Source organism: Toxoplasma gondii, chromosome II (genome assembly GCF_000006565.2).
Source record: "Toxoplasma gondii ME49 chromosome II, whole genome shotgun sequence".
Taxonomy (NCBI): domain Eukaryota; phylum Apicomplexa; class Conoidasida; order Eucoccidiorida; family Sarcocystidae; genus Toxoplasma; species Toxoplasma gondii.
In genome coordinates this window covers 22,571-41,848 of record NC_031469.1, presented here as the reverse complement: position 1 = coordinate 41,848, position 19,278 = coordinate 22,571, and the positions used below count along the sequence as shown (strand labels likewise).

The following is a 19,278-nucleotide window of genomic DNA, read 5'->3' as shown; positions in this document are numbered from 1 at the left end:
GCTCTAGCGACGAGGTTCCTGTCTAGCTGTGATACGTGAAGAGGGGACCGTACAGTGGCCTACTCGACCCAGGAGGTCACTGAAGCCTGTTTTAGAAGGTGATGCCATAACGATATTGGTAGGAGTTTCCACACAGTCCGGTGCACTTCATTCTGTTAATGCAAACTGGAGGTCAAAGAATCTAACGATTCTTTCGAAGGCAAAACGCCTAATGACAGCATGAGGAGGTCCCACTAATACTGCGCAACGTTCGATTAGTAATGTAGTCAGCATGACCCCTTACACAACAGGACCACGCCATTTGTTTAGAGACGCCACACTACTAAAAGCCACTTCGATGCCTTTTTGGTTTTTATATTCATCACAGCAATATCTGAATGCCGAAATTTTTCATTTTTCATGTGCAACGGATGAGACCCCACGAGCATCAGTCCAGCATTCAAGCACGACGGCACAGAAGCAGCCCCGGCTCCCTGCCGTTCCCTTCGTCTCTTCATAAAACATCTCGCGTACTTGTAAATATATGCAACTACTTTAAAATGAGATATAGTTGCCGATGTCGAGAGTGTGGCTGGTTGCGGGTTGCCGGCTGTGTCGTGGGGTTCGTCACTTCCTTGCTTTTGCCAGTAGCAGCGTTGGTCGGACAGCAGCGTACAGGAGTAGACGGGCGTTTCCGAATGAATGTTCCCATCAACTCATGGACAACAGTGGAACGCGCGTGCCTTGTGGGTCTTCCCAACAATCTAGTTGTTGATGCCATGCCCACAGTGGATGCCAGGGGCGTCCAGAACATGGTGGTAACAGGGCCAAGCTCACGACTATGCCAGTGGCTGGCAGACCGTGTCCAATCGCACAACGATCAGAGGGGTGCCTGGCAAAAGGCACTTTTGAAGGAGAAGTAAGTAGAAGCACGGTGATGCCGATAGTCTTTGGCGCGGAGACTAGTTCACTGAAGAATCTGTTTCATGGACTTATTGAGGGGTGTTACTAAGCGCTCTTAGCTTCCAGCGAATCATTAGGAGCAACTCAGCTGTTGGGTGCTGTAACGTCAGAGTTTCTACGAACCGTCATTATCTTTTTTTTCATGATCATTCAACTCGGGGAGGTGTTCACTACTAGAGCCTCAGCAGTATTCTCGACTTTTCGGTCGGATATACAAGAGCCGTCGCTTGGTGTGCTGATAACGGGTTAAACTCAAGCTTTTTTACTTTCTTCGCCGGGGTAATGGGATGGTATCCATACGCGGCCGTGTGATAGTGTATCGCATGGAATCTGCACCTCGGTATTACTCTGCTGTGCTTGACAAGGAGTCGAGTGTTTGCGTTTACGGGTAGAGCCAATGTTTTTCCGAACTTCAAGATGAGGATCGCTAAGGCTGGGGAATGTTGAAATACGCTTCACGTTCAATCCAGAGAACAAACTCTCGAAGTGGGTCACTATACAAGTTTTCCAATCAAGCGCGGCTGGTGATTTTTGTGGTTCCTTTTTTGTGGATATGGCTTCCTCAATCGTCACGTTTCTTATGCGTATCGTCGCACGCCATTTTTTTGTTGACGGGCTAAGATGCAGAGACTATGGAGTCACCAGCTCTGCACGATATCAGCACTCTTGTCTTCTACAGGTCAAAATACGGTTGGTGGCGTGTGTGGACGCGGTTGGCGCTCTGGCAGAAGGAATTCCCTTCCCCACGGATCATCGCAACGGTGACGTACTTCGATTTTACCGATGGCGACGCGAACCCATTGGCGACTCCTTGGTTTTCAGCAATATTCACGTATGAACTTCCGCCTCCGGCCGACAGTTTTGGCGTATTCGATCATCTTGAAGGGAGTTTCGCGTCGTTTCCTGGTGCTGCGCCCAAAGAAGTCACTCTGCTTCTGAATCCGTCTTCCACTTTTAACATGGTGTTGCCAGAAGACCGGCCAAATGAACCACCGGACGTGAGTGATGTTTTCAACTTTCTTGGGTACAGCAGCGAACAAAAAGAACAGACACGTGCGTACTTCCACATCAAGTTTAACGATATTGGAAGCACTCCGGTTACGTTCAACTTGAAACTCGCAGACTTCTGGAGCTATGGAGGAGACTGCATAATAAAAGGGTAAGTACAGATTTTTAGGCAGCGTGATTCAATTTCACACTATAATCCTTACAACCCTTACTTTCTAGTGCGTCCGACAGCGGGGAAGTGTGTGCACTCGTTTGATAACAGTGCGAGCTCCAGCAGTTTGAATCAGTTGGTCAGTTGTTCATGTTCCACCGGGAAAGCATGAACTGAGCGGAAAGACTCGTTGGCGTCCCACACAGGACCACAGTCCTCTAAGGAGGCTTCCAACGATCAGGCCTTGTCTTCACAGTTGCGTGTTTGAAGCTGGTGACCGCGGGGGGGGGGCCGCATTTATGTCCCGAAGAAAGTTCAGTAACACTTAGTAAACCAGCCGTCTCACATGACGCTGAGTGAATGTGGTCACTCGTTTTATGTCATCTTCTAGTTGGCATGTGATCTTTGTTCTCGTCGGCGTAGAGAAACAAAGGGTTTTTGTGGCAGGGGATAAACTTTCGCGCGCCAAAGTATAACCGTTTTTTGGTTATGGGGTGCCCTGCTGCTGCACACTCACATGAGAGATACAGGTCTCGAGAAGGCCCTCCTTTCTTTTGTTCAGAACTGGATCTCATATAAGACTGCTCCCAACAGTAATTTGTCGTTCCTTTGTTTCGTGCAGGAACTTCCTTGTTACTTGGAGCGAATACCGCACGCCATGCTCACTGGTTCACGAGGTCACCAACAGCATGGTGACAGCGTATCTCGCTGACAAGGTCGAGGCCGTCAAGTTTATCGCACGAGGAATCGATTTTTTCAGTAATATTGTGCCGGGCATCGAGGCCGTTGTTGACAAGCCTCACTTGATAGGACCTGACGGGAAGCCGGTGTTGGATTGGTCCAACAAATGGGTGAAACTAGGATTTTTAAGTGATCCTCTCCTTAAGAAGAAGCTCTCTCGCGCAAAGAATTTTCTATCTCACATCCGCGCGCAAATGGCTGTAGGATTGTCTGAGGGCATTTTGAATCCAGAAAAGGTCTTCTGACGTGCATCGTAGATGGCACGCATGTGCAGTCTTTCCCAAAGGAGGATGATCTTCCTTTTCGGCTGAGGGCAAACTCCTGAGCTGTTTAAAAAACGTTATAGTTAGAAGCTGTCTTTCTCCACTGTAGAGAGGCACTCCGCAACTGTCGAGTTGTGTTTACCGTCGAATCAATGCATATCATTGGCCTGTCCCACCAAAGTCTCGTGTGTAACAAACTGTGATTCACGGCGAGCGAGGTTGCGCGGGAACGACTTCATGGATTCTGCAGATCACTCAAGACGCGTTCTTCCACATCGTATGGGTGGAGTTGTCGGTTTGGCGCTGCCTTGGATTGTCCCTGGTTAACTGTGCTGAGTGATCTGCACAAATATTCGTCATTTTATGCAGTCGCACACCGCATCGTTTAAGCCATTACATCCTCTTTCTTTGTGTCGACGCCATGAGTGCGTTCGAGCAGTCTTAGCAAATACGAGGCATCGCCGCAGTCCGGAAAAAACTCTTTCTCGGTGCAGTTTGCTAAAGGGGTTGTGTCATTGACAAGAATAAGGGAATGTAGTGTCATTTTGCGTTTTCTCTGTAGGCCCACAGTAAGTGGAAGCATGCGTAGGATCGTTTTGACCACTCTCGTTTCGTAACGGAATCGTCTCTCGGCTTTCAGAGGCTCTGACCTTGTTGTGGTGCCGGATTGTTCCAATCACGAAGCAAAAAAGACATAGAAACGGTGTTAGCGATCGAGGAAGAAGATCGGGGAGAAGTGTAAGAATCCAGCGAAACCGAAACGGCATTCGCTGTTTCATAAGAACACACAGAGTCGAGTGAAAGGTGGACTTAGAAGGAAGTGGTGTGCCTACGTCGTACTCGTTTTACTGCGCTGCTGTACTCGAAGGCTTCGTTTCTTCCTCTGTCAGCTGCTCGTGCCACTCTTCAAAAACGCTGGCAAGCATATTCATCTGCACGCACGGACAGCAAGGGTCATTCCGCTACGGATCCGTCTCATGCGGCACCAGCAGGCAAGAAAAACCATCCTCACTCCAAACTGAGGCACAAGTGAATACATTTCCGCCGAGGTACAAGTGCACTGCGACGCTACTGTCATGATGACAATAGGCAGAGGCTTCACTTCGCGACGCGCAGGACACATCTCCGTTACTAGGCTGCGGCAATCGCTGTCTATTGTTTCTCGTTGTTTATACGCGCACATAGAATATAGATGGGAAATCCACAGAATTCGCCACGTGCGGCTTCATTTGAGCTCCATCATACGAGAAACGTCAACGACAATCTGGTACTTTCGGAATTCCTCCTCTGTATACAGCCTCAGTGAGAACGAAGCGAACGACGGAATTACCACGGGGGCAGAGTACGACAAATATCTGTATTGCAGCAGAAGTTGACGATACCGCCTTTACTGGCACTGTCGACAGCGACACCACCGCGCTTTAAGGGAACACTCAGTGCCTCTCATTCATTCTCCCCTCACCGTGGTGTTGTACGCTTGCGCGATGTTCATAATTTTGCCCTGAAGGCGAATGGCCCTGTCCGTCAGCTCATTCCCCTGTTCATCCAGAGCCTTCAGCCGTTCTTTGAAGCTTTCCAGCTCTGAAAAACACCGCAAAGGCTGGAAGAAATACACACGGTTCACCCTCTGCGGACTGACGGCGCACCCCCGGAGAGCGGGCGAAAACGTAGGCCCCGCTTCCAGTCTCTCCGACACACAGGCGAAAGAATAACAGGAAAAAGACGGCTCTGTGACAGAACACCCTTCTGACAGAATGCTGTTCCTGCGTCGCACAACTATCGGTTCAGGTGCTTCCTTGAAGCGACAACTGGCTGCTTCAACGCGGAAACGTGTCTAGTCTCGAACACAATTCGCACGCCGTAAGTAGCGGCAGAAACGGGCAGTGTCTGTGTCAACGACACAAAATGGAGAAGATATGGACACACTGAACAGGTGAAACGTACCCGAAAGTTGAGGAGGGTTCACGAATTGCTCGAGATCCTGCAGGTGCCGCAGCTGTGCGGCCGTCTCTCTGAGCATCTCTTCGTGCTGAAGAACGTAGGCTCTCTTCGCTTCAAGGGTCATCATGAGGTTTAAAGCTGCTGACTGCTCGTTCTCGAGCCACACTTTCATTTGCTCATCTGAGAGTCACGGAGAAACACAGTTGATCAACTGTGATCAACGGGTCAACGAAACAGCAGCAACGACGAAACTTATTTAGTTGACATAACAACACACAAGAGTAAGCGGATTGCTTTTAAACTTTGCACTGGACACATGCTCGGCACCCGTTCCTTTATGAACAGGACGGCAGGCGAGTGCCCGACAGCTGGAGCTGCGCTGGCAGTTGAATGAACCTCGAAAAAAGTCTTTTCGAAGAGAAGCAACGGCCGCGACATTAGCAACTCACATCGTTCTTCCACTTCGAAGAGATTCCCACGGAACAGCTGATTCGCTTGATGGTGTAGCCGGCAAATGTTCATAACCAAAGACAAGTTGAAGTCTGCCACCTGTGACTTCTTCATTCCAAGCGCCGCCATAGCTGAATGGACAAAACACGTGACCAGCAAACAGGAAGCTTCCAACAAACTGAAACGAAGCGAGGGCATGCACATGAATTCGAAAAGCAGACTTTTCATTGAGAGGGTACTTTCCCCCAAACTCGTGCGGCACAGAACCTTCCAGAAAAACTTGTCTGGTGTCTAAAAGATGTCGCCATGCAACTGACTTCGGACAAAATGCACTCCACCTGTAAGTCCACATGGCGCAAGTGCGTCGTCAATTCTTTCTTAAGTGATCGGAAGCTGTACGTCTGCATTCATCCGTATACTTGTGTACATGCAGAGAGAGAGAACGATTGGTAGGTGTGGTTGTTTCTTCGCATATGCGAGCTTTCGAGCAGCAGGAACACAAAGAGCAAGCGGCAGGACATGGTGGGAGATACAGCTGCCAGTGCTGAACACCACATGAAAAAGACGAAGTCCGGAGTCCAGCGCCGTCCGTATACCTATCGGCTGCGAACGTGCGATAAACGCAAGGCTGCCTACCTTTCTGCTTCGCAGGGTCCATGCCTACAGCCTCTTCGCAGAGCACGAGGCGGCGCTCCAGCGCGTCCAAAAGGCGCTGTTTCTTCTCCTCATCCATTCTGGAAAGGACTGCACGAACGACGCTGCAACCCCCGCCACGGGAATTCAACGCGAGACCAATTGACCAGTCTATACAGGCAGAGGACTAAAGCCACCCACAACTTGAGGAAACGATGTTTCCTTAGGGCAACACGGGTGAAGGACTCCAGGAAAAATACACCGACTAGAAAGCGCAGACGGTGCCTCTCCCGTGTGTGCGTACCGTGTACCAAAAAAGGCGGAGGAAAAAGATGGGCAGGCGAAGGCTCGTGGTAAGAACAGAACCTCCGAGCCCTCTCTCCTGCGCAACTGAAAAAAGTTTGGAAACCCTACCAGACACGAGAACCTCTCAACCTACAGCAGACGGCGACGAGGGAAAAAAGGGTGCCGCCTCAGCCGGTGCGAGTTCTGGAAAAGGCACAACTACCAAATTTACAAAACAACGAACAGCCCGCTCGCCGGCACCTCCACAGCTCTCTAGCAAGCGTGGTGAATCCCTAGGAAAATCAGACGACAGCCTCGAGGAAACCTGGGTCACTCTGACGTCTGTACAGTTGAGGCTCTACCGTAGTGTCCACTGAAGTACCGGCAGGGAAGTTCGCTGGAGAAGAACTCAGTCAGGAGACTCGGTTTTTGCCCGACTTGCTTTCCTGCTACCTCAAGGACAAAAGCGAGGAAAAGCACATCACACTTCTACTGAAGTAGAAAAGGCCACGGACAGGGACATTGCGCTAGCTCCGTGCGGCGGAACAAACTTGAGTCTGGTGTCCTTGTCCGTTCTTGGTCTTGGAAAACGGAGGATGTACCACGCTAGACACGGTAAAGCAATACTGACGGAAAAAAGCTAGCGGGGGGCCACAGAAGGACGGCGTACGAAAAAAAGGGCAGGGAACGGCTTGCCAGACTGCGTCACGCAGTTTAACGCGCCGTTCCCGAGGCCAGCGCAGAGCAGGAACTCACTCGGGAACTACTCCGACAGGCAATGGGAAGTCTCTGGCCATTTGTTCTTTAGAATAGGACGGAGAAACGACGTGGCATGAGAAGCCGAGCTATAGGATTGTTTTAGAGGTGGTCTTTCATGCTGCCCAGCGGACTGCAAAGCGCCTTGCAGACATGCATGACGAAGCATCGGCTCAGAGAATTCGGCTTATGCGCAGCAGACCGACACTCGCTGCATGCATTCGTGGAGTGCAGAGGACAACTGTGAGGCGGTCGTTACCCCCGATGCCTCTGCTCGGCAATCTGGGTGAACATGGAAACGGAAACAGGAATAAAGTCCACGCTGAGAATCCGGGTTTCATGTCCAAGGGGAAGCAGCGTTGAAAAGGAAACACTGCTGAAACGCCCTCGCGTTAGGCTTGCAACTTGGACGCATCCCTGGAGTTCTGTCTCGTCGGTTGCCGCCCGAAAGGCCGTGGAAGCCGCGCGATATCTCACTTGAGCCGTTGACGTAGAACTCAGAAAACTCTTTACCCTGGTCGACTTTTTTTGCATAAAAATCTGAACTTGCTGTGGTGGCACCCCGTCGTCTGCTTCCGTGATTCTCTTCGACAAGGCTGCATACAATCGAGGCAGGCTCGCTTCAGCGTCGATGACCACGGCGAGGCGGGGCCACTGGCAAACGCAGTTGGAGAATCCTGAAGACTCAACTGTCGACCCTCCAGTTCAACTCCACAGTATCACTGAACATGGTAGGTGCAACACATCCATGAAAAGTTGTGCAGTCCAAGTGACCTAGTGTCCTCCAGTACTGAAGGGGGACCGTCGGCGTCATTCTCCCGCGTCGAGGGGAGGCCCCTATCCTCTTTTTTCGAATCTGACTTCACTCGTCGTAAAACCATAGTTTCTAAGCTCTTTCCCAGCTGCCGATTTTCTAGCCGTCACAGAAACATAGACGTCCCGTAACTGTATACGGAGTCTCTCTGTTTTCCTGGGTAGACGTTCATCCTGACCTCTTCGCGCGCGCCAGTCGTTTGAGACACTCTGGAGAGAAGAAAGAGATCATCTGCACCGTCATCAGTACCTGTCCTTGAAATCCGCATGGATTGCTCGCTGTCATACGTTACGTTGGCTGCTTTGCCGATCCCTGCGTGGCATTTGTGCCCTCCTCTGTCAATTGAAGTGTTGTATATGTCCATTGCATGTACCAGGTCCATTGGTTCCTTCAGCTCTGACATTATTTCACATTCTGGATGCGAGTGTTTTTCTCTGCTTTCGGGACTCATTGCGTACAGCCCCAGAGGCTGTGAACCTCTGTACACGTTCTTGTCGAGTCATCTTCTCAGCCTTCGCCTTTTCCCCCTCTGGTACTGGTCTGTGTTGTTTCCCAAATCACCGACGTACCCGCAGCCACTTTCGGTCCCTGTATCACGCCTCTGTCCCCATCACCGCTGCTCTGCGTCCTATCTTCGTCGGCACCTCCGTGTCTTTTGTCTGTTCTCAGATGCTCACCCGCTCGTCCTCTCTTCCATCCGGAGTTCTGTTTCTGTCCTGTCGTTGCGTCTGCGTTTGATCGGAAATTATGGCAAAGACTGGGGTCTCGGGGGTGGCGCCACGCCGCATGGGGGATCCAGAGAAGGCCCTTGCTGTGGCGATTGCAGCAAGGCTTCTCGGCATTACCGCCGGCTTTTTTAGCATTGTCCTTTGGCTGTTGATGGCCGTCACTTGCGCGCCTACCCTCACTGTCGACAGGAATGATCTTTTTTCGGACGTCAATGCTGCCCTCTGGAGGGAAGCCTTCTTCTCTTTCAATCCTCGAATCTTCGGTGAGTCTCCACGCGCTGGTTGTCTGCTGGCGCTGTCTTTTCACGATGCCTTTAGGCGCATGGGTGCGAGCATACACAGACGACAGTGGTTCACACACCGAAGTGTCGGCGGGTGGTTCTGTGCGTAGAGGCAGACGCCGCCGACGTCAGCCAAACCGAGGCTGGCAATTGAAAGTGCCGGGACCGCCTCGCTTGTTATGACCTCCTGAGTCTCATCGCAACTGGGTGCAGTGAACTGACAGTCCACCTGCTGGTAACCATCCCGTCAAGAGAAGTGCGACATTCTCCTCTCCTGACAAATATCTGGAATGGTGTGTTCTGGCAAAAACAATAAACGCGCGGGCACATACGGTATCTGCACACAGTTTTGTTGCTTTTAATGGAAGCATACACGAGTATGTGTGTTGAGGATAGCTGGTGGGCCTTTTACCGTCGGGACCACAAGGCGGGTGTGCTTCTGTATGGAGGACTCGCATGCCTCAAGCACTGATGCGGTTTCCAAAAGTGGTGAAGCGTGCGTGTTTACAGGCAACCTGTGGGCACCCTTCGTGATGGGCTGGACTTCTATTCTTCTCCACTTTAAGAATTTCAATGTGCCGCCTATCACACGCTCCTGGGCTCGATTCGCTGTAAGTGGGGTGGGAGGCTATCTAAGCGACGTTTTTCGCTTCTTTTGGCAGACAGAGTCATAGCTCTTTTTGGACGGACTCTCGGCAAAGGTCGTTGTTCCTGTGTAAAAAGCCGGTCGCATGTTGGCATGCGTATTTCAGCGCGTGGTCACTGTGGGGTGGCTACAAGCGCCAGCGGTGCAGCACGTGTCATGCCTTCGCTCAGGAGTTGAAAAGAAGAGATAAAAGACAGGCTGTTCCGCTTTTCAGAATCCTCCTTCGTACCCGAAATCGAAGGGATGCTTTGTTCCCCGTGGTCAGCGTTTGGCAGGAGGACATGAACCAGATAGTGTCTTTTCTGTTTTTTCATACGTGGAAAAAACAGCCTCACCCACCACAGTCAATTTTTTTCAGCAGAGAAGGGGGGAGAAGGGGGGGAGGGAGTCAGTGGAACTGTTGGCGCGATGTCCTGCATGCAGTGTGCAGAGTGATGCAAGATTTTTGGTCGTTGACACTATTCTTGCCTACGAAAGGGTCAATTGCATTGTGTGCGAGTTTGGGGCCTATGGATCGCGCGGCTCCAGGGCCGTGAAAACGCAGTGGGTTTGTCTGTGTGTCTCTCTGTGCAGATGTGGAATCTCGCCCAGGCGCTGTTTGGCAACATTGGGTATTGCGGAGGGATGGGTTTCTTAGTGGCTGCGATCAGCATCGTCACGTCTATTTTGGCTGTCGTTGTTGGGGTCATGCACAGCCGAATTCCGGTGTCATTCAGTGTGGTTGTTCCCCCTGCCACTGAGTTTTTTGCGTGACGCTTGTGTCGTCGACCCGCCAAAACGCAAGCGCCACGGAGTGCAGCGCCTCCGGCGGTGCTTCTGAGGTGGGAAAAAAAGACACAAGTCGTTCAGTATCGATGGGCCAACGCAGCGCGGAAACGGGTGTCGGTGTCGAAAGAAACCCGAGCGGTAGTCACTCGTCGACTTCGCAGGAAGAAGCGAATCCAGTAAATGCTGTAAAGACATTTAGGGTATTTCACCTTGTTCAGAACTTCCGGTTCTGCAGTCAAAGCTGGCGAGGCAGGTAGAGCGCGCACGGAAGCAAAGACGCATCTGTGTCCTGCGGTTTGCCGTGGCACGCTGAGACGCAGTCGTTACGGGACATCGGGGAAAGGACGGAAGCGATCTGTCTTCTCTCACACTTTCGAGATCCGGTTCTGCAGACAGGCGAAACGGGAACCAAGAGACAACTGCCGTTCTCTTTTCAGTTTCTTGTCTCGAAGAATGACCGGATAAGCGAAGATGGATCAGACGGTTGTCGTAGTTGGACTGGTGGTGACCGACTAATTTTTCCGAGAAACTCAATTACCTGCCACAAGAAACTGAAGACTTGCGGCAGCAGGCGGCTAGCAAAATGGAGGCCGAAGCAGGAATGTGCCATGGTTCTAGCGGCTCGGTTGGCAGTTCTCCATGACGAAAACCAAGTGACGCCGTCGATGTGCGAGCACTGAAGAATAAATATCAGGGAGAACCAAGTTTGTAGGAGTCGCTCGTGCGTATCTCGTATATTTCTACTGGCGATGTGGATACGTTGTAATGTTTGTAGGAAAGGCAAAGAGATACGTCGACGAGTCCACTTCACTCGTGTATGAAATTCGTGAAACGAAAAAGCAGTGGACGGTACAATCGGGAATGATTCGTGGTTTGCCAAGAGATAGAGGACCCGAATTTATGTCAGGTTTTTTTTGTCCACCATTGTTTCCAAAAAGCAGTATCCCCTGCTGTATGTCTTTCGATTAAGCAAGCTATTTTGGGGTGATTGTTCTAACACGAGTGCAGAGTGTATTCACAGATGTAATGAACCCCTCGTTGTACCTCTGTGAATAACTCAAATGAAAGCAATCTGTTATCCGGAATTGGCAGTTCCATCAGTGATCGTGTCTCCGAGCCTAGATTCCAACAGATGCGTATATATTGAGCAGCCGATTAGGCCCGACACGTCCAAAGTCCACGCTGAGGCTCCACACCTCCACCAGACGGTCACAGGAGTGCTTGTCATTCTGTATCCTACATTGCGATAGCGGCAACAGTTCCCCTGCAGGGATGCGTTCGCTCCTTTCAGCGACAAATTAAAGCTGCTGTTGCTTCCGGCGTAAGGTTCCTGCACATCAACACTACGCAAGCGGCCCGTCATACACAAATGAAAAAAAAGGAAATGCAAGGAAACCACTACGCAGGCATTCGCTTGTGTGCAAAATCTGCAGCCCCTAGAACAACACTAGCTTCAGCCATTTGACTGGAGAAGTGGGTAGAACACCATGTCTTTCCATCGATTGAAGAACTGAGCCAGAAAAGGCAAATGCGTTATGTATCCGCGTTCCGACGCAGCAACGACGTCAGCAGCACTCGCTACGTTCATCGTATTCATGCATGTTTTCTGCCTTCCGGAAAGCCAGTGTCCATCAGCCGTTCTGCCCCTTGCACGACGGAAGCGAATGCACCACATTGGCTCATGTCTTGTCGACATGAAAAACACCTCACAGGGGCGCTGCCTCCAGTTGCCAGGAAACGTACTAACTGTCCTAATAAAGAGATGATGTACCGATAAGGCCGACTAGCTACACGAAACACTAAAACGAATGGTTCCGCCTCAGCACCTCGATTTGACCGACACTTCATCGACATGGTTTCGAAATTCGAATTAAGCAACAGGAGTGTATGCTGGCAAAATGGGAGGCGCGGCCTGCTTTGGCCCTGAAGTCGACGCTTGCAGAGTTGAACGAGGCGGTGGTTTGAAAACCTCGCAACATGTGCTTCAAATGTCTCATTCTGTCTGCGAATTATCAGCAGTCGGCCACGTGGGATAAATAGCCATGCTTGGAAGAAGACACACCTATACGTGGAGACCGTGGCATACCGCATATCTCTGTGTGCCACTTTCGTTTGCGTTTTCGGCAGTCGCTCCCGCGCAGAACGGGTCAGCTCGTGAATCAATTCCCTGAGCTACAACAGGTCTTTTTGTTGCGCTTGCTCAATCCGGTACCAACCGCTCCGTTGGAAAGGCGAAGGAGCACGGAAGAACTCATGTGACGTATGTTTTGAAAACTAACATCATGTCGGGAAGCAGCCGCGATAGAACGGACTCCCCGGCCACTGCCACCAGGAAACGGTGGAAACGGAGAGCCGAACTGCGTCGACCCTCATCCAAAGTTAGTGGAAAACAGAATGTCGTTTATCCCTGCACTTGTCTCCACACGGCGCTATGAAAGGCACTCCCACGAATAGGAGCAAGACACACACTTGCGCAGAAAACTTCGCTGTCCTCGAACACGAGGGCTCTCAGTGTGTTTTGACGGACAAGTTGTTTTCCCACGAGGTTTCTCCTGAAGCGGGAGACTATCATATCCGGAGTTTTCTGATCATCTCTTCGACGTCCTCAGGGTCCTCATTCATACACTCGATGTCGCATCTGTAAAAGTCGCGAATCTGTTGTAGCAGATGTTCCTCATGGCTATTGACTAGATTGATTGCAATGCCTTTGAGGCCGAACCGGCCTGTTCGACCAATACGGTGGATGTAGGTTTCCATGTTCACTCGTGGCCCTTCGCGGCCACCTGCCTGCATCTGCATGCCGTCGGCCTGGCCTTCCCAGCCGCCTCCGAATGGTCCTCCCCGCACTCCATGGGCGCTTCCGGGAGCGCCTTCAGGTCCCACGCGTCCTTGGTAAACGAGCGGTAGATCGAAGTTGACGACGAGAGTCACTTGAGGGACATCGATGCCACGAGCCAAGACATCCGTACAGATCAGCACCTTAGTTTCGCCTTTTCGGAACTCGTCCATGATCCGGTCTCGCATTTCGATGCCCATCTTCTCGGGGCCCTGAGCCTGAGTGCCGCAAATAAGCGAGACGGCGTAGCCCTCCTCCTGCATCTTGAGCGCCAAGGAAAAAGCGCTTCTTCTACTGTTGACGAAAATGACCGACTGGCCGAGACACATGGACGAATACAAGGAGGACAAAACCGCGAACTTCTGGTAGAAAGACGAATCGAGGCGGTAAGGCAGAGGCGAGTCTCGTGCCGGAGTCGGCGCGGCCCCCAGAGATGCCGCCCGCTGATCGCAGGGAATGTAGTACTGCTTGATGCACGACAAAGTGAGTTCCTCCTTTTTCACCTGAAGACAAAGGAGATGGAATCACCAACTGGAAACACCGTCAAAGAAGGCCAGACTCAGGGAGTGAGATCGAAAACAGCGAAAAGGTAGGAACAAGCAGGAAGGCGACAACGAGTTGCCAGCGGACCCCGCCACGAAATACAGGAAGCAAAACGCATACCGCCGTCACGAGTCCTTGAGAAAAAACGGATGGGAATCGCACAAGGTGACCCCCCTAGGATTTGCTCTTGGGAAATACAGGAACCGGAAGTCGCAAGAGAAATTCCCCGAGTTGACGCACGAGGAAACAGGAGAAAACCGCGGAGGTGTTTTGAGGGCATAACAGCGCGAGTTACGTACCACAACCGGAAAAAAAGACCCTACACCGCACATGGCGTTTCGAACAGCACAGGTAGAAGACGAAGAGTCTTTACCGTGATTTTGTTTGCCGTTGGCATAAGTTTCTCGGCAAAGCCCCGGACTTCTTCGGAGAACGTGGCCGAGAAAAGAAGAATCTGGAGACGTTGAGGGAAGAAGCGTCGAATCTGTTGCACCTGTATAGAGCGAAGACGCATGCGTTGCAGCCCAATGGAATGCCGGCCGCGAAAAATGGAACCGGTTTTGGACGAAATTACTTTTAACACCGCCCCCAACCCAGAATTCATCTCCACACTACCCGAGGGAGGGGCTCGCAAGTTGCACCTTGTCACAGACTTAGTCTCTCTGCATGCAGAAAGAGCAAGGTAGGCCACTGTGCCCAGTACGACTACTTGGCTACGTCTCCTGGTACCGGCGCAGCTCGCTTTTCCACACCCTGCAACGGACAGTATGTTGTCCGAGATTTGCCACTCTTCGGCATTCATCAGATACCTGAGGGGCCATGTTATTGGAGAAGTTGATGAGTTCGTCGGCCTCATCCAGCACAAACAGCTTCACAGTGTCCGCCCCGAACTTCCTCTTCTTCAGCAATTCCATGCACTTTCCCGGGGTCCCCACAACGATAGGCGACTGCACCACAGGGCTCGTTAGCGTCGTGTACACCTTGCACCTGACAGAGAACAGAGAAATAGAAAAAGGACGTTGCTTCGAGTCACCAGTTGTTGACGAGTCAACATTCGAGTATTCAAAGCTCGAATCTCGAAGAGTCATCCCAGATTCATAGAAGGTGCCATAAAATCTAACAACCGACCGGTTCGGGATGAAAAGCCTGCGCGCCACTGCCAATCCGCATAGGCAATGGCATGCATCTGTGGATGTATCTCTTACTTTCCTGTCCCCTGTGCTGGCATCGGAGAAGCAGCCGGCGCATCCGACTTTTGAGGGATGGCCACAAAAATGGAAGTGTCGGTGAACCTCGCCAGCGACTCGATGACGCGGACAGTCTGTTGAGCGAGCTCTCGAGTGGGACAGAGACAGAGGGCCTGAAGAACGCAGGGAGACACGGAAGCACGGAGGAAGCACAGTTGACCCGCGGTGCTATGTAGCACGAAAAAGAGAAGGTGCCTCAGCAGTGGAACATGGACGACACACAAAAAACGATGTTCAGCGAAAGAAAACCCAGGCTGGCGTGCGAGGGGAATCTGACACACCCAAAAGAGCCATATGATGCACAAAAGCTGCCGCCGACGGCTCCAAACCTCGCAGAGAGCTCAAGGCATCCACGGAAAGAAGACATCTACGAGAGGCAGACACAGCAAGCGTTTGAAAGCCCGCCGAATCTTGGTGAATAGGCACAATTCTCAGAAAAACATGGCTAGCTCTAGTGGGATCTGAGCATGAGAAAGCTGGGCGCAGACGACGCTGAAGAGGAACACGTGGAGAAAAGAGCTGACATACTTGTGGCGCCTTCAGGTTGTTGTCCACTTTGGTCAACATCGCAAGAGCAAATGTTGCAGTCTTTCCGCTTCCGTTCTGAGCCTAAAAGAGAGGAGACGCGCCAGAAGACAGACGCGGCTAGTGAGACTGGCGGATACTCACAAAGACGACTAGAACTGTCAACTGCATAGACCGCCACCGACAACAAAGCACTGACCAAAAAAACGAAGAGGACCAGGCGCCACACAGACAGCGAGTGGGACGATAAATCAATCTTGTTGTCTCTTTGTTGGTTCCCTGAATGATATACAGCATTGAGAAAGGCACGAGACACAGAAACAGAGAGGAAACACCCGATCAATTCCATTGGCGTAGACTCGACGTACCTGGGCAATGAGGTTCTCATCCCGATCGAAAATCAGAGGAAGAGCCGCCGCCTGGATTTTTGAAGGCTTGCTGAAGCCCTGGTTCTCCACACCCAAAAGCAGTTCTTTCTTGAGGTTCAAGTCCGTCCTGAAAGTTGGACACGAAGAGAAACGCATCACAGGAAAGTGTGGAACACGAGGCCGCAGAAACTGGGTGGTCAGCTGAGAAACATCCACTGGAACTCTGCTCTCTGCACACGGTGGACGCGAGCATGAACGAGAGACACAGCTGAACCGCTTACATCAGGTAAAACACTGTTTACAGGACAGCCGAGCAGCCGTGGTGAAAACACAGGGCGTTTTCTTGGGGGAAACCAGGGGGCTTGACCAGAAGGTGCGGGACCGCCGCGCCCCTAGAGTGACACTTGTAATTACTCAAGAGTACAAAACGGCCACTGCAATTAAAAAACCGCAGTTGTGCGAAGAATGTAAACTCGGAGCATGTCGATAAAAGACAAAGTGAACCCTTGCTAGAAAGCATTCAGTGTTGCACAAACGGTGAGGCCTCACCAAGACGACGCTGATACGGGAGCGCCCGAAGACCCGTCTGCCCGATCGACCACGACGGCGGACTGGTCATCAACCTCTCGAAGGTGTTTGTGTTTGACAGCCTCAAAGTCTGTCGCAAAGCCTGGGGCTCCTGTTGTTTCCTCTCCGCCCGTGGATTTGCTCTCGGCGGTCGCGCGGGCGCCTCCTGCGTCTTTCACGCCGTTCTCTTCCCCTGCATCTCTCGCGTCTGGAGTCGCACACCCTCGGCCGCCAGCTCGACTCATTTGCTGGCGCATAAACGCCTGGAGCGCGTTCTGGTCAATCTGATCATCCATTGCCGCGGCAGCTGCAGCGAGGCCGGCGGCCATGGCCACCGCCACACCTTCTTTCTGAGCCATGGTGGTGTAAACGAGGAAGCAAATGCAAGGTCCAGGAAACCTAGATCATGGAAAGTTAGGTCGTGAAAAGCTAGCTCGTGGAAAGCTGGCCGCAAGCAAGGAAGCCAGACTCGCAGGTGAACACGAAGTCGTAGAGTGTGAGAAGCACTCACGGACCAGACGGAACGCAGCAGACAAGCAAATGGGTTGCCGGAAAGAGGGGGGAGGAGAAGCGGGGTGAAAGAAAGAGTGGGAACGGGAGAAAGGCAGGGAAAGGCCGGAGAAAGCACGCGTGTCAGGAGAAACCTCAAGAGCACAGGTGCAATGGAGTGCTTGGGCGGGGAGATAGGCGCACTCGCAGCTCAGAATCACACGGGAAGGCAAACAGCAGTACAGATTGTGTACACGAAGTGGGAGAATCGGGAGAGACCTCGCCTGACGACAGGTCGGACCTTAAAAAGAGGCAACGGCTCGGCTGTTGCCCTCTACCGTGTGGGGAAGAAACGCCGGGAAAGGCAAGTTCGAGTAGAGCTGGCGATATATCCACAAGAGGCACTAGCATCAACGAAGGAAGAAACCCCACAGGGGATGCGGAGCGGCAAACGTGAGGCAGACGAATTGGTGACCGGGGAAAATTGGAAAAGACCGAGATCCACTGGTGAAAACCAAAGAAATCACGGACCCTCCTTCACTCCCGACACCTGGACCTGGCGGGCTTTATCAGAACACGCACACAACGAGCACGGAGGGGCAAGAAACTGCAGAGGTCAGGAACGGGAGGAAATCAACAGCGTCGAGAAGAGCGGGAGAGCCAACGCCGCGCTGCCGACGTCACTCCCATTCGTTCGTAAGAAATGCGCTCGCCGGCCGCTTCCTTGTATCTCAGTGCACAACAACAAAAGCCCAGGACGAAGCGAGACTCGCATGTGATTGCGAAAAAAGACAGCCAGGACGAACACAGTGGAGAGAGACACGCAAGAGCAATTTCGGGTGAATGCCTTGCTCCCGCAGTGCCGGACAAACGGAGATTCTTCGGTGGCGTACTGAAGGATGACGGTGAATGCGAGACAGAGGAATGCCGCGGCAAACGTTCACCGATTGTGAATACTCGACGGACAAAGAAAGGACGGCCTCAAGAAAGCCAGCACAGCAGCGCGGATGGTGATTGGTGTCCTCCTTCCTCCGTTAACAAAATACAGGACAGACGGTCACGGAAACAAATGTGAAACAGAAGGCTGAGAGATCAGGTAAATCGCATGTATGCAAGGATTGCAGGCGGGTCCATCGGGGAATAAAGCTTGCGCAGCCTGCGACGAAATTGGCACCCAGGCGGTGATCCGATGCATGCGCCACTGCCTGCCGAAGGCTCGTCGGAAACGCCTCCTCTACCATTGCTGAAATTCCCTAGACAATCATAAAAAGGCAACTACTCATCCGAAAAAACAAAGAACATGGTGTACAGGCAGCTTCTTCTTTGCTCCAGGCAATAGGGAACTCTGCGTTCCGGACATCAACTGCTCCGTACCGCAGTTGCATCTCTGGCGTCTGAAGTACAACACAAACATTGGGAGATTTTCCTTATTCGTGAGGCTGCTACCTAGCATAAGCTCCAAGAAACCACCCAACACCCGTGGATTGCCTTTCCTGACATATGCGCTGCTCTGCGGGAATTCTAGCAAGTCGCGCGTCAAGAGATAACTCACTATCCGGGCAAGTTCTGAATCACGAAATAAATAGTGTCGGTTGTAGCGAGGTACTCGGCTACAGCTGACGTGAAAATGGGAACACTTTTTGGTGTACAGCCCCCGTTTAACGTCCCGCTGTGATCTTTTCGCATAAGCGGACGGGAGCCCTCAGAGTCCAGTCTGTTCTCCCGTAACTCGCTTGCAACCAATCTGACGCACAGAGTATAAAGGAGTTTCATTGCTGCTTTTGGTTCACATTAGTACAGGAGCTTTCTAGGTTTCCAACTGTTTCGACTTTGTTGCATTGAGCCATCGCCTTGTGGGGTGAATGCCGTATTTATCCAAGAAGCAGAAGCTACTGTATCGCCAATAGTCATGAAGTTCATTAGTTCTAGAGGAAGTAAGAAGCAATACAGCTTCGTCGAAGCGGCGCTCGCAGGTAAGCACGGAAAAAGTGTTCCTCCACGTTGTTCTCCATTGCGAGCATGCACTAGTCATGAGGCTTTCTTCACACTTTTCCTCATGCCTTTGGGATAGAAACTGGTCTTGTTCTGTTTTTCAATCAGAGCCCTTAAACTTGTTCTCGTTTCCGAATGACATCGCTCACATGTGGACTGAACGAGGCATCGCGAATGTGAACTTACGCGTGAGCATTCTTATCCGGCCTCAATGCTGGTGACAAATTAGTGGCAGTTACTCCTGAATCGTGAGAGTCCTTCCATGATACGGAAGAATGACACCAGCGTCTCGAATGCGTGTATG

The 19,278-nt window shown here is 51.7% G+C and overlaps 5 protein-coding genes across 5 annotated transcripts; 3 read left to right on the top strand and 2 right to left on the bottom strand.

Moving 5' to 3' along the window:
- Positions 1-149: 149 nt before the first annotated feature.
- Positions 150-3,947, top strand: TGME49_220890 (hypothetical protein). Its single transcript, XM_002369898.2, has 3 exons — positions 150-898; positions 1,622-2,101; positions 2,724-3,947. Exons 1-3 carry the CDS (start codon positions 378-380, stop codon positions 3,085-3,087), a joined length of 1,365 nt encoding a protein of 454 aa, XP_002369939.1. The 5' UTR covers positions 150-377; the 3' UTR covers positions 3,088-3,947.
- Positions 3,458-7,376, bottom strand: TGME49_220880 (hypothetical protein). Its single transcript, XM_002369897.2, has 5 exons — positions 6,133-7,376; positions 5,496-5,627; positions 5,050-5,226; positions 4,568-4,686; positions 3,458-4,037 (listed from the first exon to the last, which is right to left on the bottom strand). The coding sequence occupies exons 1-5, from the start codon at positions 6,227-6,229 to the stop codon at positions 3,951-3,953; spliced, it is 612 nt and encodes a 203-aa protein (XP_002369938.1). The 5' UTR covers positions 6,230-7,376; the 3' UTR covers positions 3,458-3,950.
- A 70-nt stretch (positions 7,377-7,446) lies between these two features.
- Positions 7,447-11,653, top strand: TGME49_220870 (hypothetical protein). Its single transcript, XM_018779901.1, has 4 exons — positions 7,447-7,901; positions 8,654-8,975; positions 9,504-9,604; positions 10,213-11,653. Exons 2-4 carry the CDS (start codon positions 8,732-8,734, stop codon positions 10,390-10,392), a joined length of 525 nt encoding a protein of 174 aa, XP_018638248.1. The 5' UTR covers positions 7,447-7,901; positions 8,654-8,731; the 3' UTR covers positions 10,393-11,653.
- Positions 11,654-11,710: 57 nt separating this feature from the next.
- TGME49_220860 (DEAD/DEAH box helicase) lies at positions 11,711-18,078 on the bottom strand. The gene is made up of 7 exons (XM_002369895.2): positions 16,476-18,078; positions 15,927-16,053; positions 15,562-15,642; positions 14,992-15,146; positions 14,596-14,773; positions 14,160-14,279; positions 11,711-13,746 (listed from the first exon to the last, which is right to left on the bottom strand). Exons 1-7 carry the CDS (start codon positions 16,850-16,852, stop codon positions 12,976-12,978), a joined length of 1,809 nt encoding a protein of 602 aa, XP_002369936.1. The 5' UTR covers positions 16,853-18,078; the 3' UTR covers positions 11,711-12,975.
- Positions 16,863-18,078, top strand: TGME49_220850 (hypothetical protein). Its single transcript, XM_002369894.2, has one exon. It carries the CDS (start codon positions 17,156-17,158, stop codon positions 17,759-17,761), a length of 606 nt encoding a protein of 201 aa, XP_002369935.1. The 5' UTR covers positions 16,863-17,155; the 3' UTR covers positions 17,762-18,078.
- Positions 18,079-19,278: the final 1,200 nt, after the last annotated feature.

What these genes read in the sequence shown, in the direction of transcription:
- TGME49_220890 (XM_002369898.2), top strand. Translation starts at nt 378, where the DNA reads ATGCCGAAATTTTTCATTTTTCATGTGCAACGGATGAGACCCCACGAG. An exon ending in AAGGCACTTTTGAAGGAGAA is followed by an intron (nt 899 to 1,621) that starts GTAAGTAGAAGC and finishes TGTCTTCTACAG; the next exon opens with GTCAAAATACGGTTGGTGGC. An exon ending in GGAGACTGCATAATAAAAGG is followed by an intron (nt 2,102 to 2,723) that starts GTAAGTACAGAT and finishes TGTTTCGTGCAG; the next exon opens with GAACTTCCTTGTTACTTGGA.
- TGME49_220850 (XM_002369894.2), top strand. Translation starts at nt 17,156, where the DNA reads ATGGAGTGCTTGGGCGGGGAGATAGGCGCACTCGCAGCTCAGAATCAC.
- TGME49_220870 (XM_018779901.1), top strand. Translation starts at nt 8,732, where the DNA reads ATGGCAAAGACTGGGGTCTCGGGGGTGGCGCCACGCCGCATGGGGGAT. An exon ending in TTTCAATCCTCGAATCTTCG is followed by an intron (nt 8,976 to 9,503) that starts GTGAGTCTCCAC and finishes GCGTGTTTACAG; the next exon opens with GCAACCTGTGGGCACCCTTC. An exon ending in GCTCCTGGGCTCGATTCGCT is followed by an intron (nt 9,605 to 10,212) that starts GTAAGTGGGGTG and finishes CTCTCTGTGCAG; the next exon opens with ATGTGGAATCTCGCCCAGGC.
- TGME49_220880 (XM_002369897.2), bottom strand. Translation starts at nt 6,229, where the DNA reads ATGGATGAGGAGAAGAAACAGCGCCTTTTGGACGCGCTGGAGCGCCGC. An exon ending in CTTCGAAGTGGAAGAACGAT is followed by an intron (nt 5,227 to 5,495) that starts GTGAGTTGCTAA and finishes CGTGACTCTCAG; the next exon opens with ATGAGCAAATGAAAGTGTGG. An exon ending in CGCAAGCGTACAACACCACG is followed by an intron (nt 4,038 to 4,567) that starts GTGAGGGGAGAA and finishes CCGTGCGTGCAG; the next exon opens with ATGAATATGCTTGCCAGCGT.
- TGME49_220860 (XM_002369895.2), bottom strand. Translation starts at nt 16,852, where the DNA reads ATGGCTCAGAAAGAAGGTGTGGCGGTGGCCATGGCCGCCGGCCTCGCT. An exon ending in CCCGTATCAGCGTCGTCTTG is followed by an intron (nt 16,054 to 16,475) that starts GTGAGGCCTCAC and finishes TCCAACTTTCAG; the next exon opens with GACGGACTTGAACCTCAAGA. An exon ending in CAACGGCAAACAAAATCACG is followed by an intron (nt 13,747 to 14,159) that starts GTAAAGACTCTT and finishes CTTTGTCTTCAG; the next exon opens with GTGAAAAAGGAGGAACTCAC.